The sequence below is a fragment of the Mytilus edulis genome, chromosome 6, assembly GCF_963676685.1.
Source record: "Mytilus edulis chromosome 6, xbMytEdul2.2, whole genome shotgun sequence".
NCBI lineage: Eukaryota > Metazoa > Mollusca > Bivalvia > Mytilida > Mytilidae > Mytilus > Mytilus edulis.
In genome coordinates this window covers 85020005-85041961 of record NC_092349.1, presented here as the reverse complement: position 1 = coordinate 85041961, position 21957 = coordinate 85020005, and the positions used below count along the sequence as shown (strand labels likewise).

General features: G+C 32.2%; 1 protein-coding gene across 1 annotated transcript in view; it reads right to left on the bottom strand.

Moving 5' to 3' along the window:
* Positions 1–435: 435 nt before the first annotated feature.
* The window catches only part of LOC139528743 (BRCA1-associated protein-like), a 36899-nt gene continuing 15377 nt past the window's right edge, over positions 436–21957 (bottom strand). Inside the window, exons 4-15 of the mRNA XM_071324888.1 lie at positions 16429–16539; positions 15642–15720; positions 14393–14506; positions 13308–13373; positions 9360–9442; positions 9139–9214; positions 6152–6219; positions 5261–5441; positions 4753–4842; positions 4276–4389; positions 3395–3541; positions 436–2055 (exon numbers count right to left, since the gene is read on the bottom strand). Of these exons, the coding sequence (XP_071180989.1) occupies positions 1876–2055; positions 3395–3541; positions 4276–4389; positions 4753–4842; positions 5261–5441; positions 6152–6219; positions 9139–9214; positions 9360–9442; positions 13308–13373; positions 14393–14506; positions 15642–15720; positions 16429–16539 (1309 nt within the window). The 3' untranslated portion in view covers positions 436–1875. The remainder of the gene's footprint in view (positions 2056–3394; positions 3542–4275; positions 4390–4752; positions 4843–5260; positions 5442–6151; positions 6220–9138; positions 9215–9359; positions 9443–13307; positions 13374–14392; positions 14507–15641; positions 15721–16428; positions 16540–21957) is intronic.

Sequence of the window (21957 nt, the reverse complement as noted above, 5' to 3'; positions counted from 1 at the left end):
ATATATTACGATGCAGCCAAATTTTAATCCATATGTTCTGCATTCTGAGACTTTCTTTGAAGGTGAGGCAAAAATTGTACAAACATGAATGTGTCCATAGTATACAAAGATGCCCCTCACACTGTAATTTTCTATGTTCAGTTGAACGGAACTATAATTTGTAAATAAAATTAGAAAGATAATATCATAGGGAACATGTATACTAAGTTTCAAGTTGATAGAACTTCAACTTCATCAAAAACTACCTTGACTAACAACATTATACAGAAGCGGAAAATACATGTTTTCCCAGTATGTCGAATTTTGGCATTATAACCTTCCCTGTATTTTGTCTCTTCTACCAATAATGGGGATTGAGTTGATAAGGTTTAAGTCACAAGAAGGCTAACATGATCCTGTAGTTCAGGCTGTCTAATAAGGAATCAAGTAAGGAAGTTTTATTTTCAAATATTTTATTTTTTACATGATACTTTATCACAGATGAATTGCACTTGACATTTATAGCATTAATACACATAAATCATTCCTCATGTACCTGTCATACCAATCAACTATCCATTAAAACAGGCGTAATGAAGGTTTTTTGGTTTTTCTCTGATAGTTAGTTGGTTGATCAATGATTGCTTTCTATTTTCTTTAATTGAAATGAAATGTATTCTGTTGTTTTATTTTATTACAGTAATAGTGGGGAATTACCAAGGTTGAATATGTAAGAACATTTTTCACAAAGACAGATCAAGGACTTTCAAAAAGATGGGCCTTGACTGGGCACTAGGAGTCAAAAATAAGAACAGAACTAAAGTCCACAATATTTTGGCATTTTTTTTTCATATGATTTACAAAGGAAAAGAGATTATGCTGTATAACAGAAATAGCTAAAACTTGAAGATAAATATTTTCAATATGTAACTTAAAAAAAATCATGAAGATGCTAAAATAATGGAAATTGTAGACACTTCAGATATGAGAATAATCCAATGATTATGTTGTATGATTACATGTCAGACTTAGTGATATTAAAAATATGTTGATGACCTATGTTCTGTGTACAAAATTAATAATTCTATTTACATTTTCCAAGCTCTAAAGATAGCAAATACTAAAAACATACCATTAAAGTTTCTAATAAATTTTGATATCACAATATAATAATTGGACTCTTTTGTCATATTTTTAAGCAATTATCAATAATCATATTATGTATGATATGTATGATTGATTGTTGGTTGCTTAATGTCCAGTGGCAAATATATCATGAATGGTTAGGACAATGAAAGTGAATAATGCAACAGCCTAATATAATAAGCTATTTCCTGGATAACATACAAAAATTAATAATCGAAAATTCAATATTTCTTGTGCATTTTCAAAAACTGTGATATTGATAATCAACAATTAATTTCAATTCCTGCTCATTTTTCTAATACAATGTTGTATAAATGTGAAAAATTACAAGAACTGAAAAAAGTCTTATCATCAAATCTTTGTACAATTGTTAATTATTGGACCAGTAAATTATGTATAGGCAAGAAATAGACAGTCTATAAAGAATTCCAATGTGATTTGCTAATTAGATTTAGTTTGTAGAATATGTTATTATGATCAGGTGTAAATAAAAGCAATTGTTCTACTACTAAATAAAATATTTTTTTTGAACTTATATCATATTATAAAGCTGTCAATGTAATACCAGTACTTTCCCCTTCATAACAAGTTTCACCTTTCAATATTTTTTAATAAAATATCTATGAGTTTTTCCAACATTTTGTTTGAAAATATAGAAATTTAACAATTTACAACAAATAATTATTATTACAATGCTCCCTTCTTACAACAAGTATAAATAAATAATAAAAAACAAAATGAAAGTAACAATTATCTATCTTTTTTCCTTCCTCGTCTAGATATGGGTGATGGTGTGTTCCCAGAAGCACCAAGTGTTATTTTACCGTCTTGTATTTCTTCCTGGGATATTTCTGTAGCACTAGATAATTTCTGTTGAGCTTCTAAGTAAAACATTACATCACGTAACTGTTCTCTTAACTCATTTATTTCCTGTAATAAAATTCCAATTAAGTCAGTCAATAAAGAAGACAGTATCAATTTGAATAAAAAGAAATGTGTGGTATCTGTCACTTAGACAGAAACCTGAAGATACAAAAAAATCCTAAAGAAATGTCAATGTAGCTATTTATTTGAGTACAGTTATATATAGTACTACACTATATGTTGTGTGAACTATATATTTACTACGTTCATTCATACATTCATTCATTCATTGACGGACAGTTAGAAAAAGACTTCCTGTAATTGAGATGTGCCAATGGTAATACAACTGCATACCAAATACCATGACGGTGACAGACCTATTATAAGTCGTTCCCAAAACCTAAATACAAACATTAACTTGTAAACTATGTAAAAGTTTCAAAGTCAATGAACCATGAAGAGGGGGTGGGGCTATATAATCTCCATGGAAACAATACTTGCAAATGCCAATAAATTTGCATACCAAATATCATTGACTTAACATAAGCAGTTCATCTTAAACTGGTCTAATCATAAACTAATACATGTAAGCTAAGATAAGTTTCAAAGTCATTAGACTGACTGAGGGGCGAGGCCAAATATTCTCCATGGAAATGAGATGTGCCAATGCTTATACAACTGAATACCAATAAATATTGGCCTACCACTAATGGTTCCCCTTGAACTGACCTAATCACAAACTAATACATGATAACTTCGAAAAAATTTCAAAGTCAATAGACCATGACTAAGGGGCAGGGCCAAAATATCTCCATGGAAATAAGATATGCCAATGCTTATACCACTGCAAATCAAATATCATGGACCTACCACTTGTGGTTCCCCATAAACTGAGCTAATCACGAACTAATACATGTAAAATAAGCAAAAGTTTTGAAGTCAATAGACCATGACTGAGGGGGCAGGGCCAAATGATCTCCATGGAAATGAGATGTGCCAATGCTTATACAACTGCATAACAAATATGATTGACCTATCACTTGTGGTTCACCATAAACTAGACCTAATCACAAACTAATACATTGTTGACGCCATCGCCAAAGCCGGAAACAGCATTCCTATGTCTCGCTTTTTGACTCTGTCAAGGCGAGAAAAAAACTGTTTTTTGCATATGCTGCAAGTTTAAAATTACACACATACAATTCTGTTTCCTTTCACTCAGTTTCTATGGACAATTTTTTAACCTTTTAGTATATTATAATTTTTTATAACTGACAGGTTATTGAGGTGGACATCAACATAACTTTTTTATCAATTAACTTATCAGTAAAATATTGGTCATTTTATTTTCTTTTTTATGTTGCTATAATAAATTGATCAGGTTTTTTACTGAGCACATTTTTACCTTTTCTTTTGTACATGTTAGATCCTTAACTTGAGATTCTAAAGTTAGAACTTTTTTCTGCCACACTTGTTGGTTTTCCAGTAAACATTTATTCATCTGTTTTTCCTCTTGTAACTCGGATAAAACTTTTGTTAACCTTGAATGCAGCTAAAAAAGAAAACAGAAACATTTGAAAACATGTTTTTTGAATCAAAACCTTGACCAAGACCAACAACATACAAAATGGATGTAAGCTCATGTTAGTGTGTGTTTTTTGATTATGTAGATGTTATTTTTTGTGTTTGAAGGAAAGTGATCAAACTTTTTTTTGTGTCAGTGGGAAAGGAATTCCCATTTTGAATGGTGAATTTTTTTTTGTACAAGTCAGATTATCAAAGGTTCATCAAACTAGAGGGAGTTTCTCATGAACAGGCAATAGCCCTGAAATGAGATGAAGCATCGAAACATCTTCAAGTTTGAAATACCATTGATAATAGATTTATTATGACCATCCTAGGGAATGTCAATGTTGTAGGCTTTGACATCATGACCTAGGGAGCAGGGTCTTGAAATATTTGTCAAACTGATATGAACTGTTAATAACACACCTTTAGACAATATATCATTGATTATCACTAGAAGATCCAATCAAACTATTTTAGTTAGTAAACACTAAATATCAATGATCTATTACAAGCAGTTTTTATGTCCAGCTTTTCACTACTTTATTCACAGGTTTGTTAAAAGCGTTGAAATCCAGCATTTTGCCTAACTCAGAGTGTGACAAAAAAGAATACCATTAAAGTTTTCTAAAGCTAATAAACTGTTACTATAACACAATCGTTAGATATCTTAAACAATCTTTGTCTAGTAAGAAACGAGTAAAACATAATTAGACTTACATGATTACATTTCTTGTCCATGCTGTGTTTATCTTTCTCTGTTTCCCGTAGTTTTAATTGTATATCCTTATTTATTTCCCTTTCCTTTTGTAATCTGTGATCCAACTCTTGTGCCTGTCAATATAAAATCAAACAAAATCTTGATTAAAAATCTAAAGAAGAAATAAGCTGCCAAATTGACAGAAAGTGTTATTTTCCAATCTATCATAACTACGGAACAGTAAATGGGAAAAGACATTAATCTTATCCTCAGCAAAAATGTCCATTTATACAGTATTTTATAACTTTTTTTTATATTATAGCCAGTAATTCTGCTTACAGTCAAATTCAACTGTCTGTATGATAGTATCAAACAGAAATACAGCATTCACAGATATATTTATCAAAATAAATTATTTCTCAATTACATAAACTTTTTAATGATGACAAGATATATGATACATCATGGAGTTATTCCTTCTCTGACATTAACCTCACCGTAAGTTTTCCATTTTCTTCTATCTGATTCATCTTTTCTTCAAAGTAAAGTCGTTGTGATTCTAGCTGACTTGTTAGGAGGTAGGTGTACTGAAATCATCAAAGTAACATTCAAGGAAATTGTTAAAAAGTAAAAGCACACACTAAGGACATTTTACATATGTAAAACTACAACTTCTAAACATTACAAACCCATTCTGGTAATAAGGTTTTGGCTATATAAATGGGCACATTTGCATAATATTCTTCTTTCTGTTAAATTTGCTTTCAAAATGTGAATACAATATTTTGTTCAATTAAGTTCATGCAGAGTTATTTCACTGTAAACAAAAAAATTGACCTTAAAAACAATTAATCCTTCATTTACAATTGTAAATAGTATTCTTTTTTTTACTCCTTTCAATCAAGTTCAAAATAAAATGCCATTTGGCAAGTATGGAATCCATGTTCCATAAACATTATAAAATACAGATTTCAATTTCATGTGTGTAAGCTCACTTAAATTTACCTCTAAAGCTAGAGAATCTACTTTCTCTTCATGTACTACCCGCCCTCCTTCATCTACCTCCACTAGTTTACCATCTCCTTTGTTCTGTACTAATCTATGGACATAGTTATCTCCAGCGTAATCCCACACACGATTGTTACCAAGCTGCATAGAATAAGTATGCTGTGTTTCTACAAAATGACTGCAACAAGAATTTTTAGTGTGTGAAAATATTATACTGTAAATTCAGAAGTTATTGTGAGGTTTTAATTATTGTGAATCATGTGACTAGGCAATAATAAGAAATCAAATTCTGATATCTGCATACATATTTTCCAGATACTGCAATAATTAACTTTATTACCATTCTTCAAAGTTTGAATAATAAATTCATGCAATAAGTTCTGAATTTACAGTAGTCTCTCTTTTCATATCAAGAAATGTGGCATTATTAATGGGATAATCTCTATTATTATGAAAATTCACCTGCTTTGTTAAGTAAGATTGCAAAAAAAAAGAAATGAGACTGATTTAATATCATTTAAGTTTGTTTGTTTTTAACTTATTTAGGTTTATTGGATTTATAAAACTATCCATATGTTACACACATGTGACCTACTGCATAAGATGTGTTACAAGGTTCATACTAACATGAGTAACCATACAGGTGCCCACATGTGGAGAAGCATCTACACCCATCTGGAACACATCAGATCATATTCAGTTTTTAGTGTGGTTCATGTTGCTTTGTCTTTAGTTTTTTATGTTGTGTCTTGTGTACCATTGTTTGTCTGTTTGTCATTTTATTTTTTACCCATGGCATTGTCAGTTTATTTTTTTGTTTTATGAGTTTGTATTTCCCTTTGGTATCTTTTGCCCCTCTTTTATAAACCTCCATAGACATATTTTTACCTGTGTGCATGTTGTCCAGTATATCTACCACAGCCAATATTTCCACAAATCAAACATATCCATAAACTCTGAAAAAAAAACTAAAACTGTAAAAACAAACTCTAGATCTTACAGTAATTGTCATTTAGCAGAAATACTACATATGTTTTTCTATTTAATATTGTACTGTGCATTCATTTATTTCCCACCATTTGGGAAAATATGCATACAAGTCTATTGAAAATTTATACTTCTTTCAGAATATAAATTAAAGGTTAACCTTTACCCAAGAAATCCATAGAGATTGGTATACCATGCATATATAATGATCAATCAACTGTATGTTTCTTTTAAAAAAAATGCCTATTTTTCCATCTACTTAACTTCATTTGATGTCTGTTTACATTTTTAAAGATTATTTTCATTGCAAAAGAATTGAAACTTTGGCTCAGAATCATTTAGTGTTAACCTGTCCATTTCAAATTTTACACGTTGAGCGTTTCCATTGAAAAATTACTCTGCAGAGTTTATTCTATGGGACCTTTAAACTTCTTCTTAAAAGGTAAACCTGAACATATCATTTTATTACCGGTGACAATTCTGAGGCTTAGTATCATTTCTTTCCCCAAGAAACATGTTTCACCCCGTCACATGTTTGTGCCTGTGCCCAGTCAGGAGCTTCTGGCCTTTGTTAGTCTTGCATGATTTTAGTTCATTTTTGGAAAGTTTGCTATAGCTTGCTATTGCTACTTTCCTTAGGCGTCGGCCTCAAACTTCCGGTTGACAGATTATCGCAATATATTCTGCTCCGAGATGGTGTAGTACTAGTGTTTGAGTTCTGATTCTTGAGAGATTCTTTTAAAATTTTGAGTAACTACTGTTTTGAATGAAAAGATTACAGCTTGAATAAAAAAGAAATGAATGTTCACCGACGATTCAGAACGACATGTATATTCATTTTAAAAAATGAGTATCACAAACACTACTTCGCGGATCTGCCATGCGCTGAAGAGAAAATCACAAGAAATCTACGCGAGATTACGTTTTCATTTTCCCGCTCTACTTTTACCTGTTTACTATATGTACGTACGTAAACGTGGTAAAATCCCGAGTGTATCGAAAGAATCGGGAATGACTGATTAAAATGCGCGAACAAGTTGACATTTTGACCAAGCCGTCGGATAATTGAAAAGTGAAACACAGGTGAAAGAATATAAAATACTCGATAATTATATTATATGTCTAACGTCTCACGCCAAGGACGATTAAAGGTAAATACTCGCTTTGATTAAAAAAAAATTAAAAAATGCATTGTTTTTGTCTAAACATCGTTCTTTAGTTTGCTTGAACCAAATTGTATTAAACTTATACGCAATGATTATAACCACAATTCATAAGTCAAGTTTGAATTTTAGTTGCGTCACTTTTACCATTCTAGCATTTTATGCTACTTTACAAATAGGAAAGATGCTGGAAATTTTAGTTTCTGTTCTCTAACTTTAGTTTGTCTTAACCAAATGCTATGAATCTTATACACAATGATCATTACCACAAACACTGATCAAGTTTGAATTTGGTGGCGATAGTTATACCATTTTAGAGTTATGCCCCTTTACATATGTAAAAAATTGCTGAATATTTTCGTTTCAGTTATCTAACTTTAGTTCGCTCAACCAAATGTTATGAAACTTATACATTGTAATACTTTTAACAATAAAACAAAGTTCAAGTTTGAATTTTGGTGGAGTTATTTTAACTGTTCTAGGGTTGTGCCTTGTTACAAATGGAACTAGATGCTCCGCTTGGCACATCTTTATACGACCGCAGAGGTCGAGACCCTGAACAGTTGGGGCAAGTATGGACACAACATTCGAGCTTGATATATAATTCTGAATTTGGATTGCGATCAAATTTTTGACTTAATATATAGGTTTCTGACACAAAACAAATGTCAAGATCTTACAAATCTATTGCGCAATACTGTGTAATTAGAATGTATATACACAATGCTTATTACCCTATAACTCAGATCAAGTACACATTTTGGTAGCGTCACATTTACAGTTCTTGAGTTGTGACCCTTTATAACATTAATGCTAGCGGGGGCATCATTTGTGTCCCATGGACACGTTCCCTATTTTTGATAAAAGCCTTTAATATAAATTCACTTTCATTACAGTTGTATTGATTTAAGTTACTGTTACTGTCTTATTTATAAAAAAGAATGCGGTATTTTTTGCAAAGAACCAATGATGTTATCTAAAAGAGTTCAAAGGAGGAAAATGTGTAAATAACTATAGGCCACCATATGGTCGTCAATAATGAGAAATATTTGTACCATATACATGTAGAAAGCTATAAAAGGCCCCGATAGGAAATATGTGGAGCAATTCAAACAAAAAAACTTACGTGTTAATTTACTAAAAACAAATATGAAGGATCTAAACCAATAGAAAAATACTAATTCACAGGCCCTTGATGTTGACATGGCATGGGTACTTAAAAAGAAATTAACAGAGCTTTCTGTATATTTCAATATTTTAGATCTACAGTTTTAGGTTGCAACAGAAAATATCAAAACTTTTTATGACAAACATGAAAAAAAGTTATTTTTGATAAATACTGACGAGACAATGGTTTAGTTTAAAACATCCAAGCTGTGATGAAATACATTTTTAAAATAATACACGTCAATAACCTTTTTGGAATAATAAGCAGCTACAGTTGCAAACTTTCCAGAGGTGCTGTCCAGCACTTTGATTATGTTTTGGAGTTTAGTATGATGTCAATTTTCGCTGAACTTGTACACATTTTTTACATGTTTAGGGGCCAGCTGAAGCCTGTCTCAAGATGTGGGATTTTCCGGCTGTTTTCTCTTTGGTCACTTGTACCGGTAGTCCCTTTAACACTCCATATTTTCCATTCTCAATTTAACAATTTGACAATCTGTTGTCTTAAATTTGAAATGATACATTTGAACTACAAGTATTTTAATTACTATAGCAAACCTCTTGTGATCCACAGGTCATACATCTGTTGTCTACCACTTCTTCAGGTGTCTGTATATATCTACACACAGGACAACTAAAATAGAAATAAGACCATATCATAATAAAATGATTTTATCAGAGCAACAGAGATTCTCAAGTCATTCATACATTGTATGGTACATTTGCTGCTGTCTGGCCAAACATTTAATATGGAGTACGTCACTACAATGAATTCTTACCTGGTATCACCCCACTGTGCCAAACATTTCATATGGAAAGCATGGTTACACAGGATTGTTAATATTCCATCTACAGACTCATCCTGTTTAATAGATATAAAAAAAAAAAATCAGAATTTACATCAGTTTTTTTCTCTTTTTCACAAGATCATGAATCTTTTTTTTGTACTTTTCTGAATATATAAATAGCAAACAAATGTCAAAAAATCTTTAAAAGACTTCGATTTTCTCTCTATCTTTTTATACGACCGCAAAATTTGAAAATTTTTTCGTCGTATATTGCTATCACGTTGGCGTCGTAGTCGTCGTCGTCGTCCGAATACTTTTAGTTTTCGCACTCTAACTTTAGTAAAAGTGAATAGAAATCTATGAAATTTTAACATAAGGTTTATGACCACAAAAGGAAGGTTGGGATTGATTTTGGGAGTTTTGGTCCCAACATTTTAGGAATAAGGGGCCAAAAAGGGCCCAAATAAGCATTTTCTTGGTTTTCGCACTATAACTTTAGTTTAAGTTAATAGAAATCTATGAAATTTTGACACAAGGTTTATGACCACAAAAGAAAGGTTGGGATTGATTTTGGGAGTTTTGGTTCCAACAGTTTAGGAATTAGGGGCAAAAAAAGGGCCCAAATAAGCATTATTCTTGGTTTTCGCACAATAACTTTAGTTTAAGTAAATAGAAATCTATGAAATTTAAACACAAGGTTTATGACCATAAAAGGAAGGTTGGTATTGATTTTGGGAGTTTTGGTCCCAACAGTTTAGGAATAAAGGGCCCAAAGGGTCCAAATTAAACTTTGTTTGATTTCATCAAAAATTGAATAATTGGGGTTCTTTGGTATGCCGAATCTAACTGTGTATGCAGATTCTTAATTTTTGGTCCCGTTTTCAAATTGGTCTACATTAAGGTCCAAAGGGTCCAAAATTAAACTTAGTTTGATTTTAACAAAAATTGAATCCTGGGGGTTGTTTGATATGCTGAATTTAGAAATGTACTTAGATTTTTAATTATTGGCCTAGTTTTCAAGTTGGTCCAAATGGGGGTCCAAAATTAAACTTTGTTCATCAAAAATTGAATAAATGGGTTCTTTGATATGCCAAATCTAACTGTGTATGTAGATTCTTAATTTTTGGTCCAGTTTTCAAATGGTCTACATTAAGGTCCAAATGGTCCAAAATTAAACTAAGTTTGATTTTAACAAAAATTAAATTCTTGGGCTTATTTGATATGCTTTATCTAAATATGTACTTTGATTTTTGATTATGGGCCCAGTTTTCAAGTTGGTCCAAATCAGGATTCCATATCAAGTATTGTGCAATAGCAACAAATTTTCAATTGCACAGTATTGCACAATAGCAAGAAATATCTAATTGCACAATATTGTGCAATAGCAATTAATTTTCAATTGGAGTTATCTTTCTTTAAAATTGAGAATGGAAATGGGGAATGTGTCAAAGAGACAACAACCCGCCCAAATAAAATGTATAGAATAGAAGTTGATAATATATGTTGGAAATTTGCCAGACATGACTATGATGTCATTTTCTATTTTTATTTGCCAATAACTTTATGTAAATAACTTCATTGGAAATTTGCCAATATAAAATGTTGCTGATGAAGCTTTTTTTCCTTATCTTATCTAAAATGTTTTTAGATAATGTATGTTGGACATTTGCCAGACATGACTATGATGTCATTTTCTATTTTTATTTGCCAATAACTTTATGTAAATAACTTCATTGGAAATTTGCCAATATAAAATGTTGCTGATGAAGTTTTTCTTATTGTTTTATACAATAAACAATGTATATTCACTTTTACTACCAACCAATCTTTACCATTCAGTGATAACAAGCACTTTATTTTACATTTTAATATCTTATGATGTATTTAAAAGAGTAGTTATTGTTGCAAACTCCATTAGAAATTTGAATTGATATCAGTTTTGGAAAAAGGGAAACGGGGATGTGAAAAAAAAGGGGGGGGGTTTAAATTTTTCTCATTTCAGATTTCATAAATAAAAAGAAAATTTCTTCAAACATTTTTTTGAGAGGATTAATATTCAACAGCATAGTGAATTGCTCAAAGGCAAAAAAAATATTTTAAGTTCATTAGACCACATTCATTCTGTGTCAGAAACCTATGCTGTGTCAACTATTTAATTTTAGATTTAAAAAGTTTGAAGAAGAAATCTTTAATTGATTTGTAAAATCTTGACATTTGTTTTGTGTAAAAAAAAACATGTAATGTCAAAAAGGAGTAAGTTCGGTAAGTGCCATATTTGGCCCCAATTATAAAGTTCATGGTTACAAGACAATAATTGTTTTAAGTTGCCCTAAAGACATGTGAAAAAGTTAAACAGAGCTGTTTTTGTCAAAGTTTAATTCTAACACAACGATTTTTACATTCCAAAACGGTCAAGTTAAGGGATTTTTGTGAAATTTGACAAAATCAGCGGGATTTCAACCAAATAAAGGACCAGGAAACATAGAGCGCAGGCGTCGACAAGCTTAAAATTCAAATAAGACATATTAAATGTCTTCACAAACATTATTTTAAAAGATCTTTGTTGTCGACGTATGCGCTCTATGTTTCCTGTCAAATAATCTTTGGAAATTTACCCATTTTCATTGATTTTTATGCCCCACCTACCATAGTAGAGGGGCATTATGTTTTCTGGTCCGTCCGTCCGTCCGTCTGTCCCGCTTCAGGTTAAAGTTTTTGGTCAAGGTAGTTTTTGATGAAGCTGAAGTCCAATCAACTTCAAACTTAGTATACATGCTCCTTATGATATGATCTTTCTAATTTTACAGTCAAATTAAACTTTTGACCCTAATTTCACGGTCCACTGAACATAGAAAATGAAAGTGTGAGTTTCAGGTTAAAGTTTTTGGTCAAGGTAGTTTCTGATGAAGCTGAAGTCCAATCAACTTGAAACTTAGTACACATGTTCCTTATGATATGATCTTTCTAATTTTACAGTCAAGTTAAATTGTTGACCCCAATTTCACGGTCCACTGAACATAGAAAATGAAAGTGTGAGTTTCAGGTTAAAGTTTTTGGTCAAGGTAGTTTTTGATGAAGTTGAAGTCCAATCAACTTGAAACTTAGTACACGTGTTCCCTATGGTGTGATCTTTCTAATTTAATGCCAAATTAGATTTTTTACCCAATTTAAGGTCCATTGAACATGTAAAATAATAGTGCGAGTGGGGCATCCATGTACTTTGGACACATTCTTGTTTCGTGAAAAATCAATATGAGTACATCTTGTGACGTCATAATGAAACGCAGAAACGTAAAATTTTAAACAAAATGGCTTATATCCTATCTAGTCAATGTATTAGCTATAATTTATCGTGATATTGGTCAATAAATCCGAATTTGAAATTTACGCTAAAAAAGTGGGCCATTTTAGGACCTTATCGAACATACTCCTTTGATCACAATCCAAATTCAGAGCTGTATCACGCTTGAATGTTTTGTCCATACTTGCCCCAACTGTTCAGGGTTCGACCTCTGCGGTCGTATAAAGCTGCGCCCTGCGGAGCACTTGGTTAGAAGGTTGTAATAAAGATGAGAATTCAATATTGTCATTTGAACTATGAAACTCTTAAGATGCTTGATCTCTATATAGGGGTAAACATTTGAAAAAGAAAAGAATTATTATGTGTAATCTTAAGAATCAAAGTTTACATTTCTTCCAAATAATGTAAAACAATTATATTTTTGTGGGTTAATTTTTTGTTGTTTTGTGGCTAAAATTGATAACATGAGGATCAATTTTCTTGGTTTACAATTGAAAAAGTAATATTCTGTAAGAGTATATACTCATTTGGATTTTAATTTTCTGGATAATATCCATACATGAGACAAAGCAAATCAAATTCTGGACCAAAATGTCTGCTTTTACAGTATAGCCTAATTTATCAATTGTAATATTTACCATTCTTTCTAAGCATACAGGACAGTTGGGTAATTCTGTAAGTCCTGGCACAGGTAAACTTACTTCCTGAAACAGTCAAAGCATTAATTTAATTGTCTTGTTAAATTTTCACACTAAAAACTGCTTTCTGCATTATTTTCAAACACTTTTTACTACTGAATCATTATACAAAACTGCAAACAGCAAATCTACCATTAGTTGTATCGGTGTTTGGAAAATTATTTAATTCTCCATCTATAACTAATTGAATTGTCTTCTTTTGATTACAATGCAATTAAATTATTTTTCTTTCTTCTAGTTATCTGAATACCGGTAAGAAATTGTGACAGAAGAAAACTCCAACATATCTGATGGAATACTTGTTCTCTAATTTTTGTACTATTTTCACATTTCCTGACTGGTGTGAGAAAAATATTTCTCCTCACTAGTGAAAAATCTGTTCTCGGCAAATGATTAGTCGAAATTTTATTATGACGTCTAAATGTTTTGTTTTCTTCTGAATTTTCCTATTGTGACGTCATGAAAAAAGGCGACAATGCCTGATGACGTCGCATATAAAGAACACAAGTTTCTGAAAATCTTTGAAAAAGAACGATAAAAAGCATTAGAGAAACAGATTCCGACACTATAACTTGTGTATTACGATATTTCTCCACTCTCGACAGTTAAATTTTATTATTTAAAGAGCTCGGCAAGCCTCACGCTTTAAATACTAAAATTTAACTGTCTCGAGTGGAGAAATATCGTAATACACTTGTTGCAGTGTAGGAATCTATATTTTCATAGACAATCATATCACATACTGTGGATTCATTATTTTCGTGGGTATCAATTTTTGTGGATCCAGGAAATCTTGCATTTTCGTGGATATTTGCATTTTCGTGGATATTTGATTTGTGGTTTTGTCTAAGTCTGTATACAACCAAATAGCAAATTTGTGATTCCTTTAACATTTAAATTAGTGGTTCACCTGTACCGACAAAAACTATGAAAATTGGTATCCAACGAATAATAATGAATCCACAGTACTACAATGAGGATCAATACACCTGCTAAAATTTATTGCTTAAATGTTTAATTGTTACCTCTTCTTCTTTTAAAGTTTCCATTTTAGCCACATAAGTCAATAAACAAATATCTGGTTCAATTGAGTTGTATGTTACATTGTTATAGGTGTTGAAGAATTCGTCTGCTAGTTTCTGGAAGATACAAAAGGTATAACTAACTCACAAAGAACAAGAATGTGTCCCAAGTACACGGATGCCCCACTCGCACTGTGGACCGTGAAATTGAGGTCAAAACTCTAATTTGGAATCAAAATTAGAAATATCATATCATAGGGAACAAGTGTACTAAGTTTCAATTTGATTAGACTTCAACTTCTTCAAAAACTACCTTGACCAAAAACTTTAACCTGAAGCGAACGGACGCACAGATGGACAAACGAACTAAGGCACAGATGGACGGACGAACAGAGGCACAGACCAGAAAACATAATGCCCCTCTACTATCGTAGGTGGGGCATAAAAAATACAATCATAGGTAGTGTTTGAATGAATTAAATAATTATAGCATGATTTTAGCTATTTCCTTTAACTCCTTACAGGTTAGACATATATACCAATATACTTTTCAACTTTGGGTGTCTCAAATTTTGGCGAGCTTCTGTGATAACTCTGCTTAATTAATCCTGACATTTGTATAGGATACAGTAAAATAGTTTCACTTTGATATATCAGATTTATTTACTGTGACATCAATACATTTCCCAGCATTTAAATTACATTGTAATTTCCTGTTAACAAAAAGCACATGGAGCATATATACAGGTGCAATTACATAAAAAAATTAAGATCCTCAATACTAAAGATCTAACTCAGATGTAAATTATGATGTAAGTAAACATGAGAAAAGAAAACTCTGATCATATTCAGTGATTCACTTCATTTCTCTTTTAAATTATTTTTTCTAGTTATCAAGTTTTTACAAAACCTTAAATATATATGCTGTAAACCATCTTATTTTTGTGTATATATTCTTTTTTTTAAGACCTTTCTAGTCCATTTCACAGCAATTTAATTGTACAAGTTTTAAATATATCTGATGTAGTTAGGAAAGATCCAATTGTTTTGTGTAATTCCTGCTATTTGTATTTGCTTTATTTTTCTTCTTGTGAAAGTCACGAAAAATAAACGGCTTGAAAAATTAAGTGGGTTTACACTTTACAGTACGTAGATACACTGGAGAAATCATTTATGAAAAATAACAAATTTATTCTAGCCCATGTACCAATAATTTGTTTGATCTATAGAATAGGTCAATATTATAAGTTACCTGTGTTCTGAACTTCACCAATACCATATACTGATTTGGAGTACTGTCTCTGACAATTCTTAGGTATTCTATTCCTTCACTGAAAAAGGTGTTTTATAAAACTATAGATAAATAGCTCAATTTAATTGTAAGAGTGCACACTCTGAAATGAGAAGCCTGATTCATTGATTATGATTGAATTTATTTTGAAAGTATTTCAGATAACTCATGTTTTACTAAAAGTTTAACATAAACCTCAAATTATCATTTAAATCAGGTCAAGCTCAGATAAACCCTACCAGACAGACAAATACACCATACAGTCATTTTATGCACTTATGTAGTAGCTGAGAAACAAATTTAACCACAAACATTAATATTGACCAAAGGAAAACTAAGTAAAGGTCAGATGAACACTGCCAGACGGACATGACCAAATCAGCTTACTTTTGCATCAGCTACTGATCATGTCATCATGTTTATTTTTGTCATCACATTTTATCAAGTTGTATAGAACATTATTATCATACTTGACTTTTTATACTAATGTATGCAATGTATATGTTTGCATTTTGTTTGATTTCTCATGTCGAGGGCCTCAGGGAAGATTAGTTATATAGCTAACTGTGTAACCCTCTTAAAATAAAGTATTGTTGTTGTTGTTGTTATGTGTATATTTCTTGTTTTTGATTCTAATTATCTTCAATCAAGATAAAATGTATGTGAGCCAAAATTTTTACTTAATCTCGAAATTAGCAAAAATAAAACACTAGTGAAAATTTGTCACCTTACAGTACAAACTACTCACTGAACTGCTGCTGTAAAGTTGAGTAAATCATGAATGGTGTAGGCAGCAGGTACAGCCAACATGCAGATTAACTCACTTCTTGGTACTTCTGACTTCAGGGATGTAATATGACTATAAAATAAAACATCATTGCCTTAATGTGTTAGTTCAACCAACATACAACTATAGTCATGACATGCATATACTACCTATTAAATATGGGTGATGGTGTGTTCCCAGAAGCACCAAGTGTTATTTTACCGTCTTGTATTCCTTCCTGGGATATTTCTGTTGAGCTTCTAAGTAAAACATCACATCTCGTAACTGTTCTCTTAATGTTGTTGCATTAGAATTGACAATTGATGCTATGGGACGTACGCGTAAGCGCAGACGGCAAATGACAGATTTTAAATACATGTTTTAACGTTGTTTTCTGTCAGTTTCATTAGAATGGAGATAACAATATTGTATTTTAAGCTCCAACGGCATCAATTTTGGATTTGATGGTTGCAAATACCCTTTTACTGTCTCCGCTAATGCGTCGCCAGTAAACTTAATTTGCGACCATCAAATCCCCTATTGATGCCGTCGGAGCTTAAAATACAATACAGTTATCTCCTAATTGATGCCATGTAAATAAGTGACGTTATCCAATCAAAATGAACATTACAAACGTTGTTGCATTAGTATACCTGGTATAAAGGGCCATATATGTATGTTTTTACCCCCTAATTGTTCAATTCATACACAGGTATTCAATCAAAGTAACCATTCAAAGTTGCTTAAGTTTATCATATCTGTTTGTACAATTATATTAGTCCATATCCTGTACATGTCAAACTGTTACCAACTTAATATCTAGCTTACAAGGAAATTAAATAAATTAATTCTAAAAGAAAGTCCACATGTATCTGTGCATCTTTAATCATGAATCGCTTGATTTTCTTTAACATTTCAGACTCATCAAATCAAAATGGATGCCTTTTGAATGTGCAATGAGATTGACCTTGTATGTCATTCAATCTTTTTGAAATGACAAACAGGAATGAATATGGTTTAGGAGTTGGTATCTCAATCTTTTACAAGTTCTCAAAACACACACAAGAGGGTGTGAGTGACCCTAGGGACTACCCCTATTTTTCATTTGATTTTTTATATTATAGGTCAGCTTCAAAGTACAAAAGATCAAAATGTTTCAATCAGAATCAAATTACTCCATCATGCCATGTTCTATGCTGATTTGAACATGAGTAGGCATTATATTTGTTAATATTTTACACCTCACTAACACTCGGTATAAAGATATTGACAAATACAAGGCCTACCCATTAAAATGAGAATAGAGCATGGCATGATAGAATAATTTCTGAATTAGAATATTTATTGATTTTTTTTGTAATATGCTTCCTTTCTATAAAATATGCCATTGTCAAATCAAGCACTAGTTAGCTTTTAATGGTCTTAAAGACTATCTATACAAATATATGTTTGTTTAAAAAATAAAACAACTGTCTCTGAAATTAAATAACAAAAATTCTTGAAATATCTACATCAAGTAGCATGTGTTGTCATGCACAGTTACTTGTCAGGAATATTAAATGAACAAACAACTAGTTCAGTATTTAGACGTGGCAAATCAAAATATAGGTTACTTTCTTAAGTTGACTAAATACATATGTTCTAGAAGTTCAATTGTAAATAATTATATTTTTTTTAAACACGATTTAAAACAATTATATCAATATACAACAGAATTATCAGTAACAGCCTAACAGGTAATTATATATACTTATCAGAGATTTATACTAAGAACTCAATTTAAGTAACTTTTGTAGAGCAAAATAGATTGATAGAACAAAAAAAAGACACAAAATTATTAATTATTGGATATAGTTTTTCGGTTATGTCATGATGATGTCATAACTATAAGGTTTAACATATTACATTCTATCTTTATTCTAATTTCATTAGGCCAACCTTACTATGGCAAGACTGATTTTACTGGTTGCTGTGTTTGTTGTTTTGATGCTCAGTATATCAGAAGCCAAAGATATAAAAAGTAAGTTATCTGTCTGACGTTATTTGAATCTTTATTTTTTTTAGACATCTTAGGGATCCCCATGGGCAAATTAAGCATGGTGGTTCTACAACATTGAATTTCTCAACAACACCAATGATACCCCTCCTCCCCCTCCTTCCCACATAAATTTCTCAACAACACCAATGATACCCCTCCTCCCCCTCCTTCCCACATAAATTTCTCAACAACACCAATGATACCCCTCCTCCCCCTCCTTCCCACATAAATTTCTCAACAACACCAATGATACCCCTCCTCCCCCTCCTTCCCACATAAATTTCTCAACAACACCAATGATACCCCTCCTCTTCCTCCTTCCCACATAAATTTCTCAACAACACCAATGATACCCCTCCTCCCCCTCCTTCCCACATAAATTTCTCAACAACACCAATGATACCCCTCCCCCCCTCCTTCCCACATAAATTTCTCAACACCACCAATGATACCCCTCCTCCCCCTCCTTACCACATAAATTTCTCAACACCACCAATGATACCCCTCCTCCCCACATAAATTTCTCAACACCACCAATGATATCCCCCTCCCTCTCCTTACCACATAAATTTCTCAACACCACCAATGATACCCCTCCTCCCCCTCCTTCCCACATAAATTTCTCAACAACACCAATGATACCCCTCCTCCCCCTCCTTCCCACATAAATTTCTCAACAACACCAATGATACCCCTCCTCCCCCTCCTTCCCACATAAATTTCTCAACACCACCAATGATACCCCTCCTCCCCCTCCTTCCCACATAAATTTCTCAACACCACCAATGATACCCCTCCTCCCCCTCCTTCCCACATAAATTTCTCAACAACACCAATGATACCCCTCCTCTTCCTCCTTCCCACATAAATTTCTCAACAACACCAATGATACCCCTCCTCCCCCTCCTTCCCACATAAATTTCTCAACAACTCCAATGATACCCCTCCCCCCCTCCTTCCCACATAAATTTCTCAACACCACCAATGATACCCCTCCTCCCCACATAAATTTCTCAACACCACCAATGATATCCCCCTCCCTCTCCTTACCACATAAATTTCTCAACACCACCAATGATACCCCTCCTCCCCCTCCTTACCACATAAATTTCTCAACAACAAATAATTTCTATGTTTCATCTTACATTAAAAAAGTTACATTATAGTATTAGTTATTTTGGAGTGTTATAATATTTCTTTACAATAGGATTCTTCAACAGGTTAAAAATACAGTGCAGATACTTTTTATGAATTGACTGTTATACATAAAATGGGATAACAAGACTTCAATATTTCTGTTTAATTCTTATTTTTCTAATTGCTCATGAGAAAAGTGTGTTCATTTATCATGTTTATCTGGTTTTAAATTAAAAAAAAAGTTTTTTAGTTGATGGATAGTAACTTTTCTTTTATGGAAACTCTATCCTTGAAACCTAATAAAACATTTTTTGACAATGACCCTTTCTGTTTCAGGAAGCCTCCATACACAAGAGAATAAGCAACAAAAAGCAATTAGAAATAAACCTGTCTTCCAACCTCCAAACATTGATGAAACAGATAAATTACCCCAAAGCCGAGGAAATCGTGTAACCGGTATACGTCCAAAAGATGGACGTTAGTCAATGAAATAAATTCAATTCACAAGCCAATTTTCTTTTTCAATTTATTTTCATACATCAGTATCATTATAACAGACAGATTTTACTACTCAATGCTACTCTTTGACAAAATCACAATATTGAAACACCAAACGGCTTTACCCTACAACTCTGAATGGTGTTACATGTATAAGCAAACAAACTTCATCATAGATCTATGCATGTATAAATGAATGATATGTCTTGCAAGGCATTACTGTAAGGAAACTGGGATTCGTAACATATGGCTTAATATAACTGATTTCTGAATTTTAAAGTGACATTTGTAAAAATTCAACCACTTTAATTTGGAAGAAAAATCTCTCACACAGTATTCAGAAATTTTTCATTTGAAAAGGGGCTTAACTCTAGAAACGTAAAAGTGATGTCTGTTACCAAAATTCAACCTTGATCTGTGTTTTGTGGTAATAAGCATTGTGTATAAGTTTCATAACATTTGGTTGAGGCCAACTAAAGTTTGAGAAGGAAACCAACTTTAAAATGTACAGACATACATTTAGACGGAAGTTCATACTGACGAACAGACAGACAAGGGTTAAACTTAAGGCCCCCTCTGCTACAGCGGGGGCATAACAATCATCAAAGATACCAGGTTTACAATATGAAAGATACGTTATAAAAAGTAAAGACCTACAACTTGGGGAAGATTATCAACATATATTATTTTGCTTACAATCCACAATACAAAATAATGACCAAAATAAAAACAAACTTGGGATACCTACACTTTTACAGTTCTTGTAGTTATTTCAATACAATATGTTATCAGTTACTCATTATAAACTTGGAAGGAAACAGATGCATCAGACACTTCTAACATGGTAAATGGTTATTTGGGTTAATAAATTTACTTGTCAGCACAATATGGCTGTTCAACATATTAGTCATAACACAAGTGAACTAAAATAAACTACAACAAAACATGTCTTTATAATACAGCAAATATTTTTTAAAGGATATTAAAAAATCTTTTCAATTTAGCTTTTCATTTCAACATCTTAATAAAAAATATCTTCTCATTAAGTGATTCTTTTTTACTTTCCATGGGGCGTATGACATTTGCGCCGATTTTGAAAATTTTCATTCTTTCATTTGCGCCGATTTCATTTTTTCATTTGCGCCGATTTTATATTTGCTCCTAATTAGATTTACAGGTAAGTTAAAACTTGTACATGGACTGTGCTATACCATTGGTAAAATCGGGTTATAATTGTTTTTCATCCATGTTTAAGTTAATTTTGATTCATATTGTTCTGGAACTTCGTTGTAACTTGATGGTCATATTGCACATTGAAACGGGCCGAGAAGTAAATTCTTTAATCATCAAGGGCCATACATATCGGAAGGTCAGTGTTCTCAAACATAACTACATATCTTACTAATGTACCATAAAATCGTGTAAAGCCAGAGTTACCACGGATTCTATTGTCAAAACACAGATCGAGCATAACCATGTGGTAAATGTCCGAGAGACAGATGCTAAAGAATTACGGATACGGTCAACAAGGAAACAGGTCTGAAGATGTATCTTGTAGGCCCTCTTCCACCTCCCAGTGGTGAGCAAACAGTTATATACATGTTGTGATTGACAATTCATTACATTTGTACAAGTGGCAAATGGAAGAGGTCTATAATGATAAATGAAAAATAACATGACTTGGATGGAGAGTTCTCTCATTGACACTCACATCTTCTTATATCTATTCACCTGTAATTTACCTGTAATAAAATCGGCGCAAATGAAAACAAAAATCGGCGCAAATGAAAGAATCAAAGAGCTGAAAGCTCTGAAGAAAAATGACGCCACTGTCTCTA